This window comes from Salvelinus alpinus, chromosome 19 (assembly GCF_045679555.1).
Source record: "Salvelinus alpinus chromosome 19, SLU_Salpinus.1, whole genome shotgun sequence".
In the NCBI taxonomy this organism is placed as follows: Eukaryota; Metazoa; Chordata; class Actinopteri; order Salmoniformes; family Salmonidae; genus Salvelinus; species Salvelinus alpinus.
In genome coordinates, this window is record NC_092104.1 from 9573318 (window position 1) to 9593543 (window position 20226).

Consider the following 20226-nt stretch of genomic DNA (forward strand, 5'->3'; position numbering starts at 1 on the left):
TCTTCTTCCAGCATGGTCAGCTATCCCCCCTGTACCCCCTCTTCTTCCAGCATGGTCAGCTATTCCCCCCGTACCCCCTCTTCTTCCAACAGGGTCAGCTATCCCCCCTGTACCCCCTCTTCTTCCAACAGGGTCAGCTATCCCCCCCCCCCCCCCCCCCCCCCGTACCCCCACTTCTTCCAGCATGGTCAGCTATCCCCCCTGTACCCCCTCTTCTTCCAACAGGGTCAGCTATCCCTCCTGTACCCCCTCTTCTTCCAGCATGGTCAGCTATCTCCCCCCCGTACCCCCTCTTCTTCAGGCAGTCAGCTATCCCCCCTGTACCTCCTCTTTCAGCATGGCACAATGTCATTATTGGTCTGTCTGACTGCATTGTCTGTGTGTTTCTGCAAAGTGTGTTCTGTCTGTCTGCGTGCGTGCGTGCGTGCGTGCGTGCGTGCGTGCGTGTGTGTGTGTGTGTGTGTGTGTGTGTGTACTGTAACAGAGTTAGGGACAGAGATCAAAGAAGACGACAGATGTCAGAAGCTGTGCTGTTGGAGAGGAGGACTAGGACCATGTGGAGGAAGGGGCAGGGGTATGAGAGAGCGAAGTAGAGCGAGATGGAGCATAGAGATAATGTGACATGGTAGTGGTGTTGGGCTCAATAGGACTGGACTGAGGGAGGTCCCTTATGACCATTCGTTTTCTAGACTGACTAAACAAGGGATTTTTTTATATGGATTAACAGTTGTTTTTGTTCTCACTTTTATATAAAAAGTCCATCAGTGTTTCAGATATAGACAGGTCGTAGCTAGTTACAGATGCCTACAGGGAGAGGTGTGTGTGTGTGTGTGTGTGTGTGTGTGTGTGTGTGTGTGTGTGTGTGTGTGTGTGTGTGTGTGTGTGTGTGTGTCCTCCACCTTGCTGTTTCCTGGTCTGCTCTGTCTCCACTGTCAAGCCACACCACTCAGGGAGACTCAAATAAACAGATAGAAGCACCATCAACAACAACAACACAACAACATCCGCATGTGTAGTAACCCCCAACCATTAATTAACGCCAACTATACAGCTGAAGACAAAAGACCAATCAGAACAAAGCATGTCAAAGAGGAAACTAATATATGTTATAAATATGTAATAATACTATATTGAAAAAAGAAAATGCTATTTATTAATTCCATGTATGCTGAGAGAGGGGAAAACGTGTCTGTTGGTTTGTATTTGTGGATATTCATGTCAAGGTGTATAGTAGATTCAATGGTCTTTATGAGTTTCCTCAGACTTCTATGAGGAAGGCGTAAATAAAAGACAGCTAGTCTTTTAGCTAGGGGCTTCTCCTTTTCCCCAAAGATGCCAATGGATTCATCAGGGATGGACCACCAGTGTGTGTTGTAAGACAATCAATATGATGATGATGAATGTGGCAGATGTGTAGGGTACGTTACTATAAAGGGGACTGAGAGCCCTTTCCTGCTTTCAGATGGACTGGGGACTGGGGTGAGAGGCCCTGGGTCGAAGATTTTGGGGTGGAAAAACTTAAAGGTTTGTTTCTGTCTGTGTGACCAAGTGGCAATCACATTCGGGAACAGTAACCTAATTAGAAAAATGCCTCCTGTCCTGACAAATATACCTTCATTTAAATATATATATATATATATATATATATAATTGACTATTTATTTTGCATAAAATTCAAGTTGTATATTTGAGATTTTTTTTTCCGTTGTAAATTTTGTTGTCTGTGTTTTATAATCTAGCGTTTTCATTGAGAATATTGTCATTATCACGATGAGATTCCTTTTAAATGTAGCAGTTGAACGGGGTGGTTGACAGCCAGTCCAGTGCACAGTGAATCCGTTTTATGCTTTAGTCTCTAGACCCATCTCATCAGTCCTAAATCATATATTATATTTCCCAGACCTGTCCTGCACATTTGCCCATGTATCGATCTATTGAATAACACTGTGACATTATCATTTTACCAAGTCTATAGTAGTTGTCCAAATTAACAGCATTGTTTTACCAAATAATTAATTCATCTTTCCAATTCATCTTTTATATTAAATGTTTTACACACAAAAAAAAGCACAGTACCACTGCAGATTCCACAAAAAGGACACAGTCACCAAAGGGATATATTCTCTGTCTAAAGTAATATCTTTGTGCTGGACTGGTATGGGCCAACCCTCACCTCCTTTAAAACAAGTGTTCACATTGATCATGGAACCAGAACTGGACTGTAACTCTCCTGAAGGGGAATGGGCAAGCACTTTTTTCTACAACTTTATTTTTCATTTTTAATAGTTGGGATGTGGTGTAGTTATGAATCCAAAGGATGGGGATGAATTCTGTGGAGAAAAAATAAATAAGAATCTCCCTTTTAAAAAAATAAAATAAAAATTGTAATGATTCAGGGTTAGTATGTTATGTTGAACTGTACGCCTTGTTCAGAGCCAATGTGACTCTTAGTGGTCTAGACAGACACAGGGAATATTAAAAATACCTTCAAATATATGTTTCCCTGTGACATCAATGCATGACTTAAGATTTTTTTGCACACTCGTCGTGGATGTAAAAGCATAGGATTGATGTAAACATTGGCAAAAGGGAGTTTCCACCATTGCTAAATCCATGCAAGAGAGTACGCAAGTGCACACTCGTGGAGAATTGGTACATGTCCCATGTGACAATTGGACATAATTAAGTAGGATAGGATTTGGTCTGACGTGACCCATCTGATACATTTGATCATTTTGATTATTTTCCAAAAGTTATATTTCTGCTGAATAAATTACATTGACATTGAAAGCTGACGTTGTAAACTGCTGTTATCAACTGAGTTTAAATATGGGGCTCGTCAGTCATGATTACAGATTACATTGTAATGTATATGGTGTATTGATTGGAAAAGCCAAAATGGTCGCTGGTGAATAACTTCTACTCATCGAGTGGTAGGCTTTCCCATGAAATGTTCTTGAAGAAACGCCTAAGAATAGATGGCTTAGTCATTTTATACCGATTCACTTCAACTAATAAATTGTGAGGAAGGCATGATGAACTGGAATGTATGATGTAATGAAATTCATCACATGGTGCAGTCCAATGTGGATGTTCTTCACACTGCCTTTGACACATTTAGCTAATCTTGGGTCCGTTTCTTGGACACAGATTAAGCCTTGTCCTGGATTAAAAAGCATATTTCAATGGATAATCTTCACTGAGCATATTTATTCCAGGACTGGGCTTAATATGTGTCCGGGAGACTGAATCCCTTCTGTCTCAGACTTAGTGGTAGTACCTGTCTACTGTAGCAATGTGACCACTGACCAGGTGAACACCCCCCAACCAGAACAGGGCACTCCAACCCTGTTCCTGGAGAGCTACCCTCCTGTAGGTTTCCACTCCAACCCTGTTCCTGGAGAGCTACTGTCCTGTAGGTTTCCACCGCAACCCTGTTCCTGGAGAGCTACTGTCCTGTAGGTTTCCACTCCAACCCTGTTCCTGGAGAGCTACCCTCCTGTAGGTTTCCACCGCAACCCTGTTCCTGGAGAGCTAATGTTCTGTAGGTTTCCACTCCAACCCTGTTCCTGAAGAGCTACTGTCCTGTAGGTTTCCACTCCAACCCTGTTCCTGGAGAGCTACTGTCCTGTAGGTTTCCACTCCAACCCTGTTCCTGGAGAGCTACTGTCCTGTAGGTTTCCACTCCAACCCTGTTCCTGAAGAGCTACTGTCCTGTAGGTTTCCACTCCAACCCTGTTCCTGAAGAGCTACTGTCCTGTAGGTTTCCACCGCAACCCTGTTCCTGGAGAGCTACTGTCCTGTAGGTTTCCACTCCAACTCTGTTCCTGGAGAGCTACTGTCCTGTAGGTTTCCACTCCAACCCTGTTCCTGGAGAGCTACCCTCCTGTAGGTTTCCACTTCAACCCTGTTCCTGGAGAGCTACCCTCCTGTAGGTTTCCACCCCAACCCTGTTCCTGGAGAGCTACCCTCCTGTAGGTTTCCACTCCAACACTGTGTCCTCAAGACTCTTGTTAATGTCCCTGTTGACTTGGTGTCCTTGTTAATGTCCCTGTTGACTTGGTGTCCAGTCCACCCCCAACCTGACCCCACCCCAAAGTGTACATGGTTTGGGTTCAGTATGCTCATTGAGTCTCTGGTCACTTATTTTTGTACCTCAGAACACTGTGTCATTAATCGCGGTAAAGCAATCGTTATCATTATTGTCTTTATTTTTGGGAGCAGAGAGCCGATGGGGTGACTTGTTTATGAATTGGCTGAAACATGTAGCCTGGTCCCCGATCTGTTTGTGCTTTCATGTCAACTCCTTGTCCTGCTAATGTTTGATATGACAAGGAGTTGACCTGTTAGCACAAATAAATCTGGGGCCAGGCTATAAAACAGGCATAAGTCCTCTGTTTTCTCTGGTATGCTTTAATGTCAATAATAATGTGTACATACTGTTTTATAATTACTGTCTTAACGTGTTTTGAAGATGAAGAATGTTCTTAATAAACCTGAGATTTTTCTGTTTTGACTTTTTCTTTGGTCCTGATTTCTTCTCAGATGACTACGATTGAAAGTGTGTATTCTTTACTTTTTAAAGTTACGTAGCGTAAAATCAACGTCAATTTCTGGTTGACATTTAATTTACTTGTAACATTTGCTTTTTCGGGTCCTGCTTTTTCTGTACAGTTGTCTCAACAAAAGCCTTTACTTCACATTTTAGCATGTTTGAATTATACACTGAATATCAACCCCCTAATCTTTGAATTATACACTATCGATACGAACCCACTGTTTGAGTTTTACACTATGAATATCAACCTGCTTGACCAATTGATGAGGAATGATGTCATGAGTTGTATCATACATAGTATGTGACATGGGCTAAAGCCATTCAGATTTTTAAAATGCTATTTTTTCCTCCTTAGAACACACTATGCAGACACATCGATGACTGACTGCCACAACTTCTTCAAACATGAATGAGGTGTCATTGTCTGACAATCAATGGTCTCTTTTTTTTGTGTTATTATTTTTTCTGTGGTCAGAAATGGCATGGCCTGGTAACCAATACCATGTGTGTAAATCAGGAAGTGAAATTCAAAGATTAAGAGCGGAAGGGCGATAGTGCCTGTCAAATATCATCTTGTTTCCTAAGATGTTGCATCACTGGGAATTCTGTTGCTGGTTCGGTTCTGGGATATCCATGACAACAAAGACCCAGGCTGAATCCAAAATGGAACCCTATTCCCTATAAAGTGTTCTTCTTTTAAAGGAGATGGGAAAATAATAGATTAAGTTCATTGTGACTTCACAATATGACGAGCCGAGATAAAGGAACTATCTCACATCTGAAAGTCCATGAAATGTAAGCAGGCTTGACATCACAGGCTATTTTGATTGACGATATTAAGAAATTATAGAATAGAACCAAAACTTCTATCATTTCACCTGAGGAAACAACATGCTCACTCTCCATTTAGCTCTATGACCTCGGACGTCTTCAGAAATGGTTGAAGTTTAATTTCCGAGGCCTTTAGGAAGAAAGGTCATGATTTAAACATTCAGTAGATGCAGTGGTGTAGTGCAATTTGTATTTTTTTTTATGATGTCGATTTCTCAATCAAAGTTTGTACCGACAGATGTAGCCTATTGAATATTGTAGAATAGGCCGATGCATAAAATACATCCTCCAATTGCAGTGTCTTCCTATGCCCACATATATTGTCAGAAGGACATTTTATATTTTTTAATACCCTCAAACACCAAAATAGGCATACCTAATTTCAAAACAGGCCATCACTGTCGATCATGAATGATAATATCAGAAAGTGAAATTCAGATGTTAAGAGCGAAAGCAAGTATGATCTTGAGAAATCCTTGACGTGTTCCCACACGTTGCACCGCTGGGAATTCCGTTGCTCATCCGGTTCTGTAAGATCCATAACAGCGAAGACACAGGATGCGTCCAGAATGGCACCCTATTCCCTATTATAGTGCACAAATGTTTTATTTGATATTCCCCTATAGGCCCAGGTCAAAAGTAGTGTGTTATACAGGGAATAGGATTGGCATTTCAGACACACCCCAGATAGTTATACATTGGGATGGTTCTGAGATGTAGTCAACATTCTAATCCCATATGTTTCACCCAGTTTACAGGGCTGATTAGGATTGATTTACTGTTACACCACTTTTTTTATTGAGAGTACAGTAGTTATTCTTTCCAGGTGAAACTTTATTGAGCCGAACACAATATACTAGAATAATACTAGTTTTGTGGTATATTATTGAACATACTGACCGGATATTAAGCATAGCTCCATAGGGAGCCTACATATTATAGACATAGTCCTGATATTTTAGTGAATTGGGGAGATTCCCCTGAACGGGTCTTAACAATGTCTGACACCTTTTTGGCAAGGGTAAAGGCTAATAAAGTAGTAGGGAGTTGGACACAGTCCAAGAGTCTGCCAGTCTGTACTGGAAATCTATCCAGCTGGCAGATTCTAGACTCTCGTGACATCACACAGGAAGTGAGGAAATAATGTAGTAAGTTCCTTGTTATTTCACAATACGATGAGGAATTTTCTCACATCTGAAAGTCCATGAAATGTTAGCAGGCTGGACATCGCAGAATATTTGATTGACAATATTAGGAAATTAAAGAATAGAACCAAAACTTTGATGTCAAAAGGAAACATAGAAACTCTTTAGAAATGGTTGAAGTTTAGTTTCCTAGGACTTTAGGAAAAAAGGTAATGATTAAAACACAGTATATTTTATTAGCACTTACATTTGCATTATATTACATTTTAGTCATTTAGCAGAGGCTCTTATCCAGAGCGACTGACAGTCAGTGCATTCATCTAAGTTTAGTAGGAAAAAACAACCACATATGATATCACAGTCATTTCAAGTTTAGACCCGTCCAGTAGCGGATTTAGGTATAGGTGACATGGGCAGCCACCCAGGTCGGCATCTTGCCGGGGGCGGCACGTGGCGCCCGCACAAATACATTTGGAACAGTGACAGTCTATCGCTCATTTGCATGTCACGTCAATGATATCATGTCACCGTGTGGGACTGTGGGTCAATTAACCTTGTCGAAGTGGGCGCCCTGATTCTAGTTTGTGAGCTAGGCAGGCTACTGCCTGGGAAGGTCTCCCACTCAGAAGTACGAGATGGGGAGGAGGCGGGGGTAGGTTGACCTCAGGTCTCCCTATTGGAAGTCCGAGGTAGGGGGAGCGGGGGAATCTATCAAATAGCGCACCTCTAACTTTGTACAGTACTAATGGAATTAGTATAATCAGTCACACTATGAAATTCTACCAAATAAACCACAATTCATTCATAATACTGTGAATATATAGTTTCACAGACATATTGTTGCATTGTTTTCTGGTTTGTGCGAAATCGTTAAGAATAATATAAAACCAGTCTGCACACCACCAAGGTGAATTGGTTTAGTCTTGACTCTTGGTTGACAGTGTTGGGGGATGTTAGCACATATTGATGCTCGAGTGACAAATCAACACAAATGAGTTTCTATTTGTCTTCGTTACTTCTTTTTGATATTTTTGAGTCTTATTTTTGTATATATTTTTATATTTATGTAGTTTTAAATGTTATGATTTATTTATTTGTGTTGTTCCAAATGTCTGAATAAAATGAAGGTTAGTACAGAACGGTGCTTTTCTATTTTGGTAGGTGGGGGGGGGGGGGTTCGTCCAGGGAGACATACAAGCTAGAACTGCCACTAGACCCGTCTTAGAAAATAGCCCTTCTTAGAAAATAGCCCTTCTTAGAAAATAGCCGTTATCAACACTTTAAACGTTAAAGTGTAGCATAATGTATGACAAGTCCTTTAGAAAAGGAAGTCATTCAAGGTATATTATAATACAGACATGTGCATTTGTCTAATCGTAACTAATATTACGTAGTGTTGACATGAACAATATTTAATATTTTGTTCATCCAGTAATATTGAGATCTGAAATACAATTTCTAAGGGAATCCTGGCCAAGAACACCATGAAAACACAACATAAATTCTTTGAATAAAGTATATTGGCAATAATACAAAACAATTACACCCCTCCCCCCATCCTGTTGGGTGCAAGTCCAGTATTTCATCACCAAAGTCATTAAAAAATACCTTCTCACTCATTGGTCTGGTAAGACTAAACCATCGTCCTTCCTCCCGTGTGCGTAGAGGGGAATTTCTGGAGAGTGTGCCCAGGATGTATATAAGACATACAGGTTACCACATGTAGTCAGAAAACATTGGTTCAGAGAACAAGTTGGGACTCACAACAAGGATCAAGGACTAAAAACAAGACGTTAGTACCTACTATCTACAAACTACAAAACAGCCAACTACAAACCTATTCTTCCAGGTAAATTAAATGTAGAGTCTGTTTTTATTCACATTGGCAACCATAAACCTACTCTTACTGTATGGCTGACAATGTATTATGTTGTTGATCTGTTGCGGCAGTCTTTATTTTTATATAGTGTTTAATAAAAACTTTTATTTAGGACTAACTGTATATTGATTGCCCGTTTACACCAGATCTCTGAATGTGTTTTCAGATCTTGGCCATCTTTAAGCAACTGACTAAGCATGATACAATCAATCTATGATGGACAGGCGTTTTAAAAGATGTGTTTTTATTTTCCAGATCTAACTACAAAGACAATATGGAATTTGAGTCAAACTGCAGTCTAATGAAGGTGAGTCCCAACTTAGACATGAGGATAAGACAGACCTACAATATTCAGGCATGACAGACATTCAAATGTTATTATACAGTAAATGTTAAAACAGACCAACCACAATTCTCCATACACTGATACAATAATGTTAGATGAATGTTAAATCGACTTTCTCTGTCCTGGTCAGAACACCTCTGCCAGTGTAGCATGGAGCTCCAAGCTTCCCCAGGGTCTGGATGTGGAAATATCCCATCACCCCATCACCCTGCGCTGTGTGGCCAACCTCCTCATCGCCATGGAGAGACTAAATGGTGGCAAGGGGTTTACCCTGGGAACCGAGTTCAGGGATGAGGACCTGCTAAATTTCTTGCTAGAGAGCGCAGTGGACGGTAGGTCAAAGATCACTGGACTGGATTGGAGGAACCCCTTCGGGGCTAGCCTGGCCCCATATCTGATTGTACTGTCTTGCTTCTGATGACAATGACCATAGGAGTTGACAAGACAGCACAAACAGAACGGGGCATTTTCAATGTGTACCACTATAATACCATTAGCTATCACCACTGGGCTATGTTCCAATGTTCACACTATAGAATACCACGTAGAATGCATGCCCAACACATGGCTTAATTCTAACTGGCATACTGCTAGTGTGGATATCTTGGCACAACTCATTGACTAGTAGTTCTGGAATTCAATCAAGTGTATTCATTCAACTAACTGCTTTCTCCTCTCTCTCTCTCTCTCCTCATCAGAACATATAGTGTTGGAGTCGGGCTCGGCGCACACAGAGCACATTGAAGCCAGAAGCAGAGCTCCAGGGTTCAGCAGTAAAGGAGAGTACGAGTGTAGTGTCACTGACTCTGAGAATAAGTGCTGGGTGCTGAACGAAGGGTCTATGGAGCTGCATGCTATGATGCTGCAGGGAGGCAGCAGCTACCATAAAGGTATGTTAACAACCAAGGCTCAGTCCCAATTTGCATTTGTCCTTACATAGTGAGTTACATTTTGCCAAAGACTTTGAGTGTGTTCTTTGGCGACCATAGATCATTAAATTAATTAAATTACAATTTGCCTTGGGGCACTAAGCAGTGGCACTTCCTATGAATCTGAAATAATTGGAAAGGTTAGGTACATATGAGCAATATGAGATTCAGTGGAGGGGTTAAAACCAACACCACTCTGAGACTGACAGATAGGTGTGTTCTGATGATTGATGCTGACTGACTCTCTTCTCCTTTCCTCTGTCCTCAGTGCATTTGAACCTGTCTACGTACGTAACGCCTGTCCCCAGTGAGACTGAAGCAAGGCCTGTAGCCCTGGGCATCAAGGGATCCAACCTCTACCTATCCTGCATAACATCAGGAGGCACGCCCACCCTGCACCTAGAGGTAAATAGCACTACTACTGCTGAATATTTTGTGATTCAGTATTGATAGATAGGATAATTGGCTGTTGAGGCTGGAGTTGTTTGACTCAGACCTGGACCGTATCATGCACCACATAGAGATCGTCATGGAGATGGTGCCTGAGCTGAAGAATGCTGACATCATCAACATTGTGTCTGAATCACATGTGGAATGTAAAAGGTTGAGTTGCAGTGTAATTAAAGGAAACTGCCAGAGAGGCCAAGGGAGACCGACCCTGGTGAAATGTGACTGGGAATGGGATACAGCGAGGATGACTATTAGTCCTGGAGAGTGAGAGTGTGTCGGCTTGTTCCAACCAATGACGTGTTGATTATATAAGTCATTGGTTCCAACAGCCACAAACTCAAACCAATAGCCAGAGTAACATTTCTATCCGCTCCTGGTGTATGACCTTTAAGTCAGTTTTGAGTCAGACCATTGAGTTTATCCCCCTGACCATCTCTCTCTCTCTCCAGGAGGTGGCAGACAAGGAACAGCTGAAGTCCATCAACCATGAGAGCGACATGGTGCGCTTCCTCTTCTACAAACGGGACACCGGAGTTGACGTCAGTACCCTGGAGTCTGCCCATTCCAGGAACTGGTTCATCAGCACGGCCCTACAGCAGGACAACACCAAAATGGTGAACATGTGCCAGAGGGCAACCCCCAACCGCTTCACCACATTCACCATCCAGCGCCACAACTAAGGTGGGTGCCGAAACTGACACCACAGATCTCTCATAGAGATCCTATATAATTCAATGTTATTTGTATTTTTGTTGAACCTTTATTTAACTCGGCAATAGAGATTCTATATGTGATTCTATAGGGCCTTTGTGGCAATCCAGCCCTGACCACTGTCTGTACGTCTAAAGATTAGGTGTATGTTTGTAAGACACAATAAATTCTTCAGGTTGTATGTATGTATGTATGTACTGTATGCATGTACGTTTGTACTCCTAGAGCAATTCACCATTGGGGTGTATTGACTTGGTCAAAGTTTACCACAAGATGGTGCCGTTGAGTCAGATTGTGGCAAGCGCCCATGATATTTATTGTACCGTATTTATTGCTGAAATCCAAAATGAACGTATTGCGTACTGTAATTACATTTCTACTAATCATAATATTGTTCTACTATTTATTAATGTATTTATATTTCCGTGATTATACTTATTTATCATTGTATTTATTTGTCAATCTGTTGATGTTGCACTTATTCATTGATACATGCAAACATTTGAATTGTCCTACATATGTGCTCTTTTGAATAAATATTCAAATGGAAATTGATATTCTCTGTCATCGATTATTATGGTTGGCTACTGTAATAACATGGTTATTGGAAGAACAATGTTAAGAATCAGACAACATGCATCAAATACCAGAACCACAACAAGAACAAATATGAGAGGTATACCTACATTATACCAGTAATAATATCAGTGGTGTAAAGTTAAACTACTTTAAAGTACTACTTAAGTAGTTTTCTGGGGTATCTGTACTTTACAATTTATATTTTTGACAACTTTTCTTTTTACTTCAATACATTCCTAACGAAAATACTGTACTTTTTACTCCATACATTTTCCCTGACACCCAAAGGTACTTGTTACATTTTGAAAACTTAGCAGGACTGGAAAATGCTCCAATTCACTCACTTATCAAGAGAACATCCAGGCTCTTAAAAATCCTAATGTTGAGATGGAATTGTTCATCAGTAAAGCAGAAGCCAAGGGATTAGCAAGAACAGTGGTTACAAATAAGTGTCAAGAGTTGTGGAACAAGGAGAGAAAGGGAAGACACCTGTATAAGATCCAGGAAAAGGTGGGGGCAGGGGGGAGTCCTCAGGCCAAGAGAGAAGGGAGGAAAGTGTAATTACACACATGGCTCAATAGTAAGTTGAAAGTGGTGGGGAAACATGATCATCATCACACCTCTCAGATGGAGACAGTGGAACATGTTCTATTTCAGTGCCAGAAATACGTGAGACAAAGGGAGCGATTGTTGTTCGATTTGAGGAGTAATGGGGTTGAAGAGCCACGATTAAGTGAACTGCTGGGGAAATCTTCAGGGGATGTAGTATTTAATAATGTATTTTGTTTCCTTAGGGAGATGACATTATTCTGTAGGATTTTGATTTTAAATCCTACCCAATAATTTCGTCTCCCTAACGAAACTAAATACATAATAAAAAACTACATCACCTAAAGATTTCCCCAAAAATGCACTTAATCCTAGCTCTTCAACACCCATTACTCCTCAAATCTGACAACAATCGCTCCCTTTGTCTCACATATTTCTGGCACTGAAATAGAACATGTTCCACTGTCTCCATCTCCTCCTGACAATGGTCACACCTCCCAGTCGGATGTTTCCCCACCACTTTCAATGTTACTATCCATATAAAACCTACAGAATTAAAAGAAGCATTGGAGTGGCTGTCTGACTGGGCGTGTTTTTTTTCAAATATTTGAACGAGCCAATGGGAGAAGAGTGGCGTTACCCCGGCAATTTCAAACTAGACCACGAACTTGATGAAGTCGGTTTGTTTATGTTAGCTTGCTAGCAAACCATAACTTCTATTCCACTAAAATAGCGAAGAATTTAGCTAGCTACACTAAAATAACATGTCTCAAGTGACTAGATTGCAAATAGCAATGGACACGGAAGAAATGGTTGCCCAACTTAACAGAAAAGGTATGGTGTAGCTAACGTTAACTAATATTCCGCTAGCTAGCTCTATTATTTGCTTGCTAACAATGCATGCTAGCTTGATAGCAGGCCTCTTAGCTTACTAACTATAGTTGACGTTAGTCATAATACAATGTAAACAATATTTTGTTTATCGTTCGGTCAAGCTACAGTGGAAAAACTAGATATAGGCTAGGGTACACACTAACGTTAGCTTAGTTCAGAGGAAACTTATGGAGTCTTTTGGGACATTGGGCTGTTTTATTGACTCCCTAAACTAGTAACGTAACTAGCTAGGACCATCGTCCTGTTAGAACAACAATGTTGCAGCTAGGGCTAGCTGTCTGACGTTAGCCAGTTAACGTTAGATAGCTAGTTATCTTTACAACTATTGACCAAATAGTGGAGTAAATTAAGGATTTGTTTTAAACTTGCTTCTTGTCTTTCACAGAATTGCGCAAGCAGCAGTTGATAGAGTACTTAGCAGCAAAAGGAAGACTGAAGCCACCAAACCCAAAGTAAGAAACCATCATGGCTTGACGGCTATCTTCTTTGCCATTATATAGCCTATATAAGATGATTAATTCATTCAAGGTTTATACAAATGTCTATATGTTTATACAAATTCAGCCAAACAATAGTCCATACCCCATGTCTCTACCATATATGGTTAAAAAGTTACCGACTATTTACTCTGAGAATTTAGCGTTAATGGAATTGTTTGATCATAAACTGGTCACTGTTCAATATAGTAGAACTGAGGCGCTGCTCTGCGGCAGCCGCTAACTATGAACGTCAAACGGACAAACTATCTAGTGGCTGCAGGTTCATGAGTGAAAACATGGCATTTTTCAAAATTAAATCCGCCGAATAGAAAACTAAATAGGGTTCATTATTTATTTACAAAGCTAACAGACAGAATTGCAATATCCACCCTCGGCGAAGACAATCAGTTCTTGTTTGCATTGTATATTATTATTATTCTGTGGATTTTATATGGCGGTTGGCAAACAACTTTAAGCTGCATTACTGCCACCAACTGGACTGGAGTGTGGACCAGAGACAGCGAAGGTCTAAATCCAACACAATAATCTCGCCCCCCTAAGGAAATAAAATACATAATTAAATACTACATCCCCTGAAGATTTCCCCAGCAGTTCACTTAATCCTGGCTATTCAACCCCATTACTTCTCAAATCTAATAACAATCGGTCCCTTTGTCTCACGTATTTCTGGCACTGAAATAGAACATGTTCCACTGTCTCCATCTGAGAGGTGTGACGAGGATCACACCTCCCAGTCAGATGTTTCCCCACCACTTTCAATTTACTATTGAGCTGTGTGTGTCCCAGTCTCAGCCTTGTGACTACACTTTCCTCCCTTCTCTCTTGGCCTGAGGACCTCTCTGCCCCCACCTTTTCCTGGATCTTATACAGGTGTCTTCCCTTTCTCTCCTTGTTCCACAACGCTTGCCATTTATTTGTAACCACTGTTCTTACTAATCCCTTGGTGTCTGCTTTACTGAAATGATGAAAGCCAAGGATCTGGAGGTGAACCACCTCCAAATGATACCATCTCACAACACCTTATATGAAAGGGATACAACCAAGAGAGGCGCAGTTTAAACTAGTAAAGGTCACAGCAAATGAACGTTCTTATTTCATCAACACTGTCAAGTACAAGTATGTTAATGTTGTTCTCTACAATGTTATAATCAAATGATTATTAGCACTTTGTGACATCGGCTGATGTAAAAACGTTTTTTTAAAGGGCTTGATAAATAAATTTGATTAATTATATGTCATTTATAATGACATCGGGCAACGAGAACGACGTTTTCACATTCATTTTGGTGCTCCCTCGAATTGCCCTGTTTTTCTATACATTGTATGGCAGCGAGTGAAAGCCCTACAGTATTAACTAGTGGCAATATTTCAGCTTGACATGTCTTATCCATAGTCTTTTGTAAATAATGTCCTATCACACATGACTGATTTCAGACCTTATCTTCGAGATGCCGTTAAAGCAAAGCAGATCACCATGTCTACCGTGAAGGATGATGTAAGTACTGTAGCCAATCACTTTCCTCTCGTTGACACCATCTCTGTCAAAGCAAGCCTGGCAGTTTGCTCACTATTAATTTTATAGTGAGGCTAGAATTATAGTAGGTGTACCGTGTGGCTCAGTTGGTCGAGCACGCAATGTCAGGGTTGTGGTTTTGATTCCTACGAGGGACCAGTATGGACTCTTTTTTTTTTATATATATAAAAAATGTTTGCACTCACTACTGCATCTGCTAAGTGACCAATCTAAAATACTAATTAACCGACCCGTTGAGGTGTCTTTAAGCAGGAAATAGTTACGAACTATATCAACTGATATTGTTTTGTAATCACAGTTGGACCCGGGAAAAGAGAACCAAGGTCCAAATTCCCTCAAGATGAAAAAGGGAACGGTGAAGGTTCAACCTCTGATGGCCAACGCCGTTTCCCAAACCACTGGCACCTTCTGCAGTACCACCAACAAACAGAGCTCTGCCAACCGTCTCCTCTCTGCAGCATGGAGTACCACACGTCTCAACGTGCTCAAAGGCATGACAAAGCCTTCTGCAGTTGCCCCAAGTCACTCAACCAGCCTGAAGACGGCTCCAGCCAGATCACAATCCACTGTCCCTACCAAAAGATGCCCAGGCACCACCAACCAACCCAGAACCCAGCCTAATCCAGCTGTTAAAGTCGGCAACACACGCCCTAGCTCAGACAAACCCCTGGCAAACGCTGGTAGAACACGTTTAGCCAACACAACCAGACCAAAGCCAAATATTACTGGGAAACCCGCTAACACACTCCGCACAGCCAGCACGCGGCCCAACACAGCCAGCGCGCGGCCCAGCACAGCCAGCGCGCGGCCCAGCACAGCCAGCGCGCGGCCCAGCACAGCCAGCGCGCGGCCCAGCACAGCCAGCGCGCGGCCCAACACAGCCAGCGCACGGCCCAACACAGCCAGCGCGCGGCCCAACACAGCCAGCACGCGGCCCAAAACAGCCAGCAGTACCAGAATGAGTCCGAGCACAATGGTTAAAACCAAGACAGGCCTTGTGTCTGTCCAGGTGCAGCCTAGAAGCACCACCGTCCCTGCTCCAGCATCAGCCTCCTTCACCCCCCTGGTCTTGAACAGAGCATGCCCAAGCACCAGCCCAGTCCCAGCTGTGACCCAAAAGCCACCAGTTACTGCTCAGAGGAGAAGGAATCCCTTCACTGGCGTGAGTGAGACTAACCAGAGGACAACTGCCTCGGCTGTGGACAATGGGCAAAGGAGGAGCCAAGCTGTGAGTAGGACTGATTCCAAACCACTCCCAGAGAGATCCAGTAAACCAGCAGGGCAGAGACAACCTGTCACTGGACCTAAACCCATCATCCAAGGCCCTACTGGTCCTGGGCACAAGACTGCAGCTACGAAGCCAGGTAATAAAAGGACAACCAAAACCTCTCCCAGAGTTTCCATCCAAGAGGTTGAGTGTATTCAGAGGGCTGCATCACAGCACAGGGCTGAGGCTAGAGAAGCAGGAGCCAGCACTAGGATATGGAAGGCTGCCTCTCGAGCTTCCACCGGGATAACAGGAAACCAATGGCAGAACACGGCTCTGAGTAGGGCCATGCATGCAGCTGTGGCTGCGATGGGACAGAAAAGCAGCGGCGAGGAAAACCGAGGCATGGTGGAGAGCGGGTGGGCAGACACTGACACCAAGAATGAGCCCAATGCTCCATCGCCCTCATCAACATCTCCGGCGTGTTGGCCTAGGCCTCACAGCAGCACAGTAAATGGTGTGTGGATCCCCCAGACGGTGCCTCGCTCTGCCAAAAAGTCCAGCCATGGCCAGGAGGAGGTGGGGTGGGAGGCTGGTGTTGGCCTTAAGACACCCAGAGACCAGGCCAGGGTCGTGCCCAAGACAGAGGGCCGCAGGAAGATGACAGCTGCCCAGGAAGAGAGAATGTCAGTTTTAGTTTTTTTTATTGTAAATTAGATAAGTACTAGGAAGTAGAATACAGTACATTTACATTTCTGTGATTTTAGCAGACAATCTTATACAGAATGACTTGAAGTCTTAAAATATTAAACTCTAGACTGGTTGAATAAGGCCTTGTGTTACACAGTGCACAAAACTACTGTGATTTTGTTTGTTGAAATAACATCAAGATAACATTGTCATTTCACTTCAGTAAAAGGTATGTGTGTTGGTATCGTAGCATATGAATGTGCTGGGTCTTTTCCATTATACCACCATATTCTTTCCACCCAGCTCCTCATTTAATAGAGTGTGGTTGAGTTGGACTACAAACATCTGACTTTACCCCAACATTTTACTGAACAACCTGTGTGTGTCTTCAGGCAGAAGCTCCAGGAATGGCGTGAGTACAGGGGCATCTCCTACAAGCGTCCCCCCATGCCGGTGAGGCCTCCTCGGGTGCGGCGCACCTTGGCCCTCCCTCAGGCTTACTGGGACGGTATGGAGGAGGAAGTTGAGGCCAGGTCTCTGGTTGAAGCTGTGGACCGGTGCCTGGCTGACTGCATCAAGCTGCTGAATGAGGTGTGGCAGAGGAATGGGTTGGTTAGATGACATGAATTGACAGACATTTAAAATATATGACAAATCAACTGGGGGGGTTGATTGGTACTCTGTTGGCGGATTACTGTCTTGTGGCTGTTCACATGGCGGTTTCCCTCTCAGCCCACCCACCCTTCTCCCAACCGGCAACACTAAAGCTGCCAGTCATCAGCAAGACGCTTTTTAGTAGCTATTAAGTAGTAGATTACCAAATTCCCAATTAACAAATAGTAATTAAGATGGAATTGTGTAGTAATGTGAATATAAAATATGTATGTCCCTAAACTCTCATCATCACTACTCAAATGACAAAATCATCAGTACTGACTCACTCATGTACATGTAGGAAATAAGTAGTGAACCAACGTGTTGTCGAGTAGAACTTGTAAGGTAGTGATGAATACTAGGTTCATTTTTTTCTTCGTGAGGTTATGGTGATATAATGCCATCTGGTGGCAACTAGAAACTATTGCATTTTTTTTTTACTATTACAAATTGATGGTCCTTGAAAATTAATTTTAGTGATTGAAAAAACTGGTTTGGCCGGTTGCTTTGTGTGTCGCCATTAATCCATCCAACACAAATATTAATCCAACACATGGTCAGGTCAGGTGATTTAGTTTCCATTATTCAGGGAATAATGGCCTAATAAAACAGACAGGGCTTTGGTCAAAAGTAGTGCACTACGTAGGGCAGTGGTTCTCTAACCTTTCCTTGGGGACCCACAGATGTTTCGCAATTTTGCTGTCGCCAAATGGCTCACCCTGGTGATTCAGTGAGTCGGGTGTGGTTGGTAGACGTCTGAGCACCACTGACGTAGGGCATAGGGTGACATTTGGAACACAGCCTCTGCCTTCACTGTGAGAGCAAGGCATTTGGAACACCGCCTCTGCCTTCACTGTGAGAGCAAGGCATTTGGAACACAGCCTCTGCCTTCACTGTGAGAGCAAGGCATTTGGAACACCGCCTCTGCCTTCACTGTGAGAGCAAGACATTTGGAGGAACAGGTATATTGTTCCGCAGGTGCTATTCATTAGTGGTGCAACTCTTCCAGGTTGTGTAAGACATGTACATAAACTCAGCAAAAAAAGAAACGTCCTCATTGTCAACTGCGTTTATTTTCAGGAAACTTAACATGTGTAAATATTAATAAGTAATGTCGTTATCATTAGTAGGCTTAGTATAGCAGCCTTGTATAACCACCATCGAGCTGTAGGCCTAAGAACGAGTCCTGTTAAGTCTTCATACGGTAACTTACTTAGGCCTATATTTCTATATAAACTCAGCAAAAGAAGAAACGTCCTCACTGTCAACTGCTCTTATTTTCAGGAAACTTAACGTGTGTAAATATTTGTATGAACTAGAGGTCGACCGATTATGATTTTTCAACGCAGATACCGATTATTGGAGGACCAAAAAAGCCGATACCGATTAATCGGCCGATTTAAAATAAAACATGATTTTTTATTTGATTTTTTATAAATTTATGTGTAATAATGACAATTACAACAATACTGAATGGACACTTATTTTAACTTAATATAATACATCAATAAAATCAATTTAGCCTCAAATAAATAATGAAACATGTTCAATTTGGTTTAAATAATGCAAAAACAAAGTGTTGGAGAAGAAAGTAAAAGTGCAATATGTGCCATGTAAGAAAGCTAACGTTTAAGTTCCTTGCTCAGAACATGAGAACATATGAAAGCTGGTGGTTCCTTTTAACATGAGTCTTCAATATTCCAAGGTAAGAAGTTTTAGGTTGTAGTTATTATAGGAATTGTAGGACTATTTCTCTCAATACGATTTGTATTTCATATACCTTGGACTATTGGATGTTTTTATAGGCGCTATAGTATTGCCAGTGTAACAGTATAGCTTCCGTCCCTCTCCTCGCCCCTACCTGGGCTCGAACCAGGAACACATCGACAACAGCCACCCTCGAAGCAGCGTTACCCATCGCTCCACAAAAGCCGCGGCCCTTGCAGAGCAAGGGGAACAACCACTCCAAGTCTCAGAGGGAGTGACGCTTGAAACGCTATTAGCGCGCACCCCGCTAACTAGCTAGCCATTTCACATCGGTTACACCAGCCTAATCTCGGGAGTTGATAGGCTTGAAGTCATAAACATCTCGATGCTTGAAGCACAGCGACGAGCTGCTGGCAAAATGCACGAAAGTACTGTTTGAATGAATGCTTACGAACCTGCTGGTGCCTACCATCGCTCAGACTGCTCTATCAAATCATAGACTTAATTATAACATAATAACACACAGAAATACGAGCCTTAGGTCATTTAATAAGGTCGAATCCATAAACTATCATCTCGAAAACAAGATGTTTATTCTTTCAGTGAAATACGGAACCGTTCCGAATTTTATCTAACGGGTGGCATCCATAAGTCTAAATATTCCTGTTACCTTGCACAACCTTCAATGTTATGTCATAATTACATAAAATTCTGGCAAATTAGGCGGTCCAAACTGTTGCATATACCCTGACTCTGCGTGCAATGAACGCAAGAGAAGTGACACAATTTCCCCTGGTTAATATTGCCTGCTAACCTGTATTTCTTTTAGCTAAATATGCAGGTTTAAAAATATATACTTCTGTGTATTGATTTTAAGAAAGGCATTGATGTTTATGGTTAGGTACAGTCGTGCAACGATTGTGCTTTTTTCGCAAATGCGCTTTTGTTAAATCATCCCTCGTTTGGCTAAGTTGACTGTATTTGTTAGGAAGAAAAGTTGAAATCGGCCCTAATTAATCGGCCATTCAGATTAATCGGTCGACCTCTACTCAGGATATGTGGT

At 42.1% G+C, this 20226-nt stretch overlaps 3 protein-coding genes across 5 annotated transcripts in view; all 3 read left to right on the plus strand.

Annotated features, from left to right (window-relative positions):
* Window positions 1-141, plus strand: part of LOC139544988 (metal transporter CNNM4-like) — a 74610-nt gene extending 74469 nt beyond the window's left edge. For both annotated transcript variants that reach the window (XM_071352264.1, XM_071352265.1), the window contains one exon: window positions 1-141. This exon is cut by the window's left edge and continues 737 nt beyond it. The gene's annotated coding sequence lies outside the window, so the exon portion shown is untranslated.
* Window positions 142-8228: 8087 nt separating this feature from the next.
* On the plus strand, window positions 8229-11404 carry LOC139544990 (interleukin-1 beta-like). Its single transcript, XM_071352270.1, has 6 exons — window positions 8229-8383; window positions 8669-8720; window positions 8890-9091; window positions 9458-9649; window positions 9957-10093; window positions 10588-11404. Exons 2-6 carry the CDS (start codon window positions 8688-8690, stop codon window positions 10816-10818), a joined length of 795 nt encoding a protein of 264 aa, XP_071208371.1. The 5' UTR covers window positions 8229-8383; window positions 8669-8687; the 3' UTR covers window positions 10819-11404.
* A 1209-nt stretch (window positions 11405-12613) lies between these two features.
* The window catches only part of LOC139544989 (cytoskeleton-associated protein 2-like), a 73737-nt gene continuing 66124 nt past the window's right edge, over window positions 12614-20226 (plus strand). For both annotated transcript variants that reach the window (XM_071352268.1, XM_071352269.1), the window contains exons 1-5: window positions 12614-12811; window positions 13257-13323; window positions 14806-14866; window positions 15204-16798; window positions 17195-17393. In XM_071352268.1, coding sequence (XP_071208369.1) covers window positions 12742-12811; window positions 13257-13323; window positions 14806-14866; window positions 15204-16798; window positions 17195-17393 — 1992 coding nt within the window. In that variant the 5' untranslated portion in view covers window positions 12614-12741. The remainder of the gene's footprint in view (window positions 12812-13256; window positions 13324-14805; window positions 14867-15203; window positions 16799-17194; window positions 17394-20226) is intronic.

Coding starts and splice junctions, on each gene's coding strand:
- LOC139544990 (XM_071352270.1), top strand. CDS start 8,688: ATGGAATTTGAGTCAAACTGCAGTCTAATGAAG. Junction 8,721..8,889: donor CAAACTGCAGTCTAATGAAG/GTGAGTCCCAAC, acceptor TGTCCTGGTCAG/AACACCTCTGCCAGTGTAGC. Junction 10,094..10,587: donor CGCCCACCCTGCACCTAGAG/GTAAATAGCACT, acceptor CTCTCTCTCCAG/GAGGTGGCAGACAAGGAACA.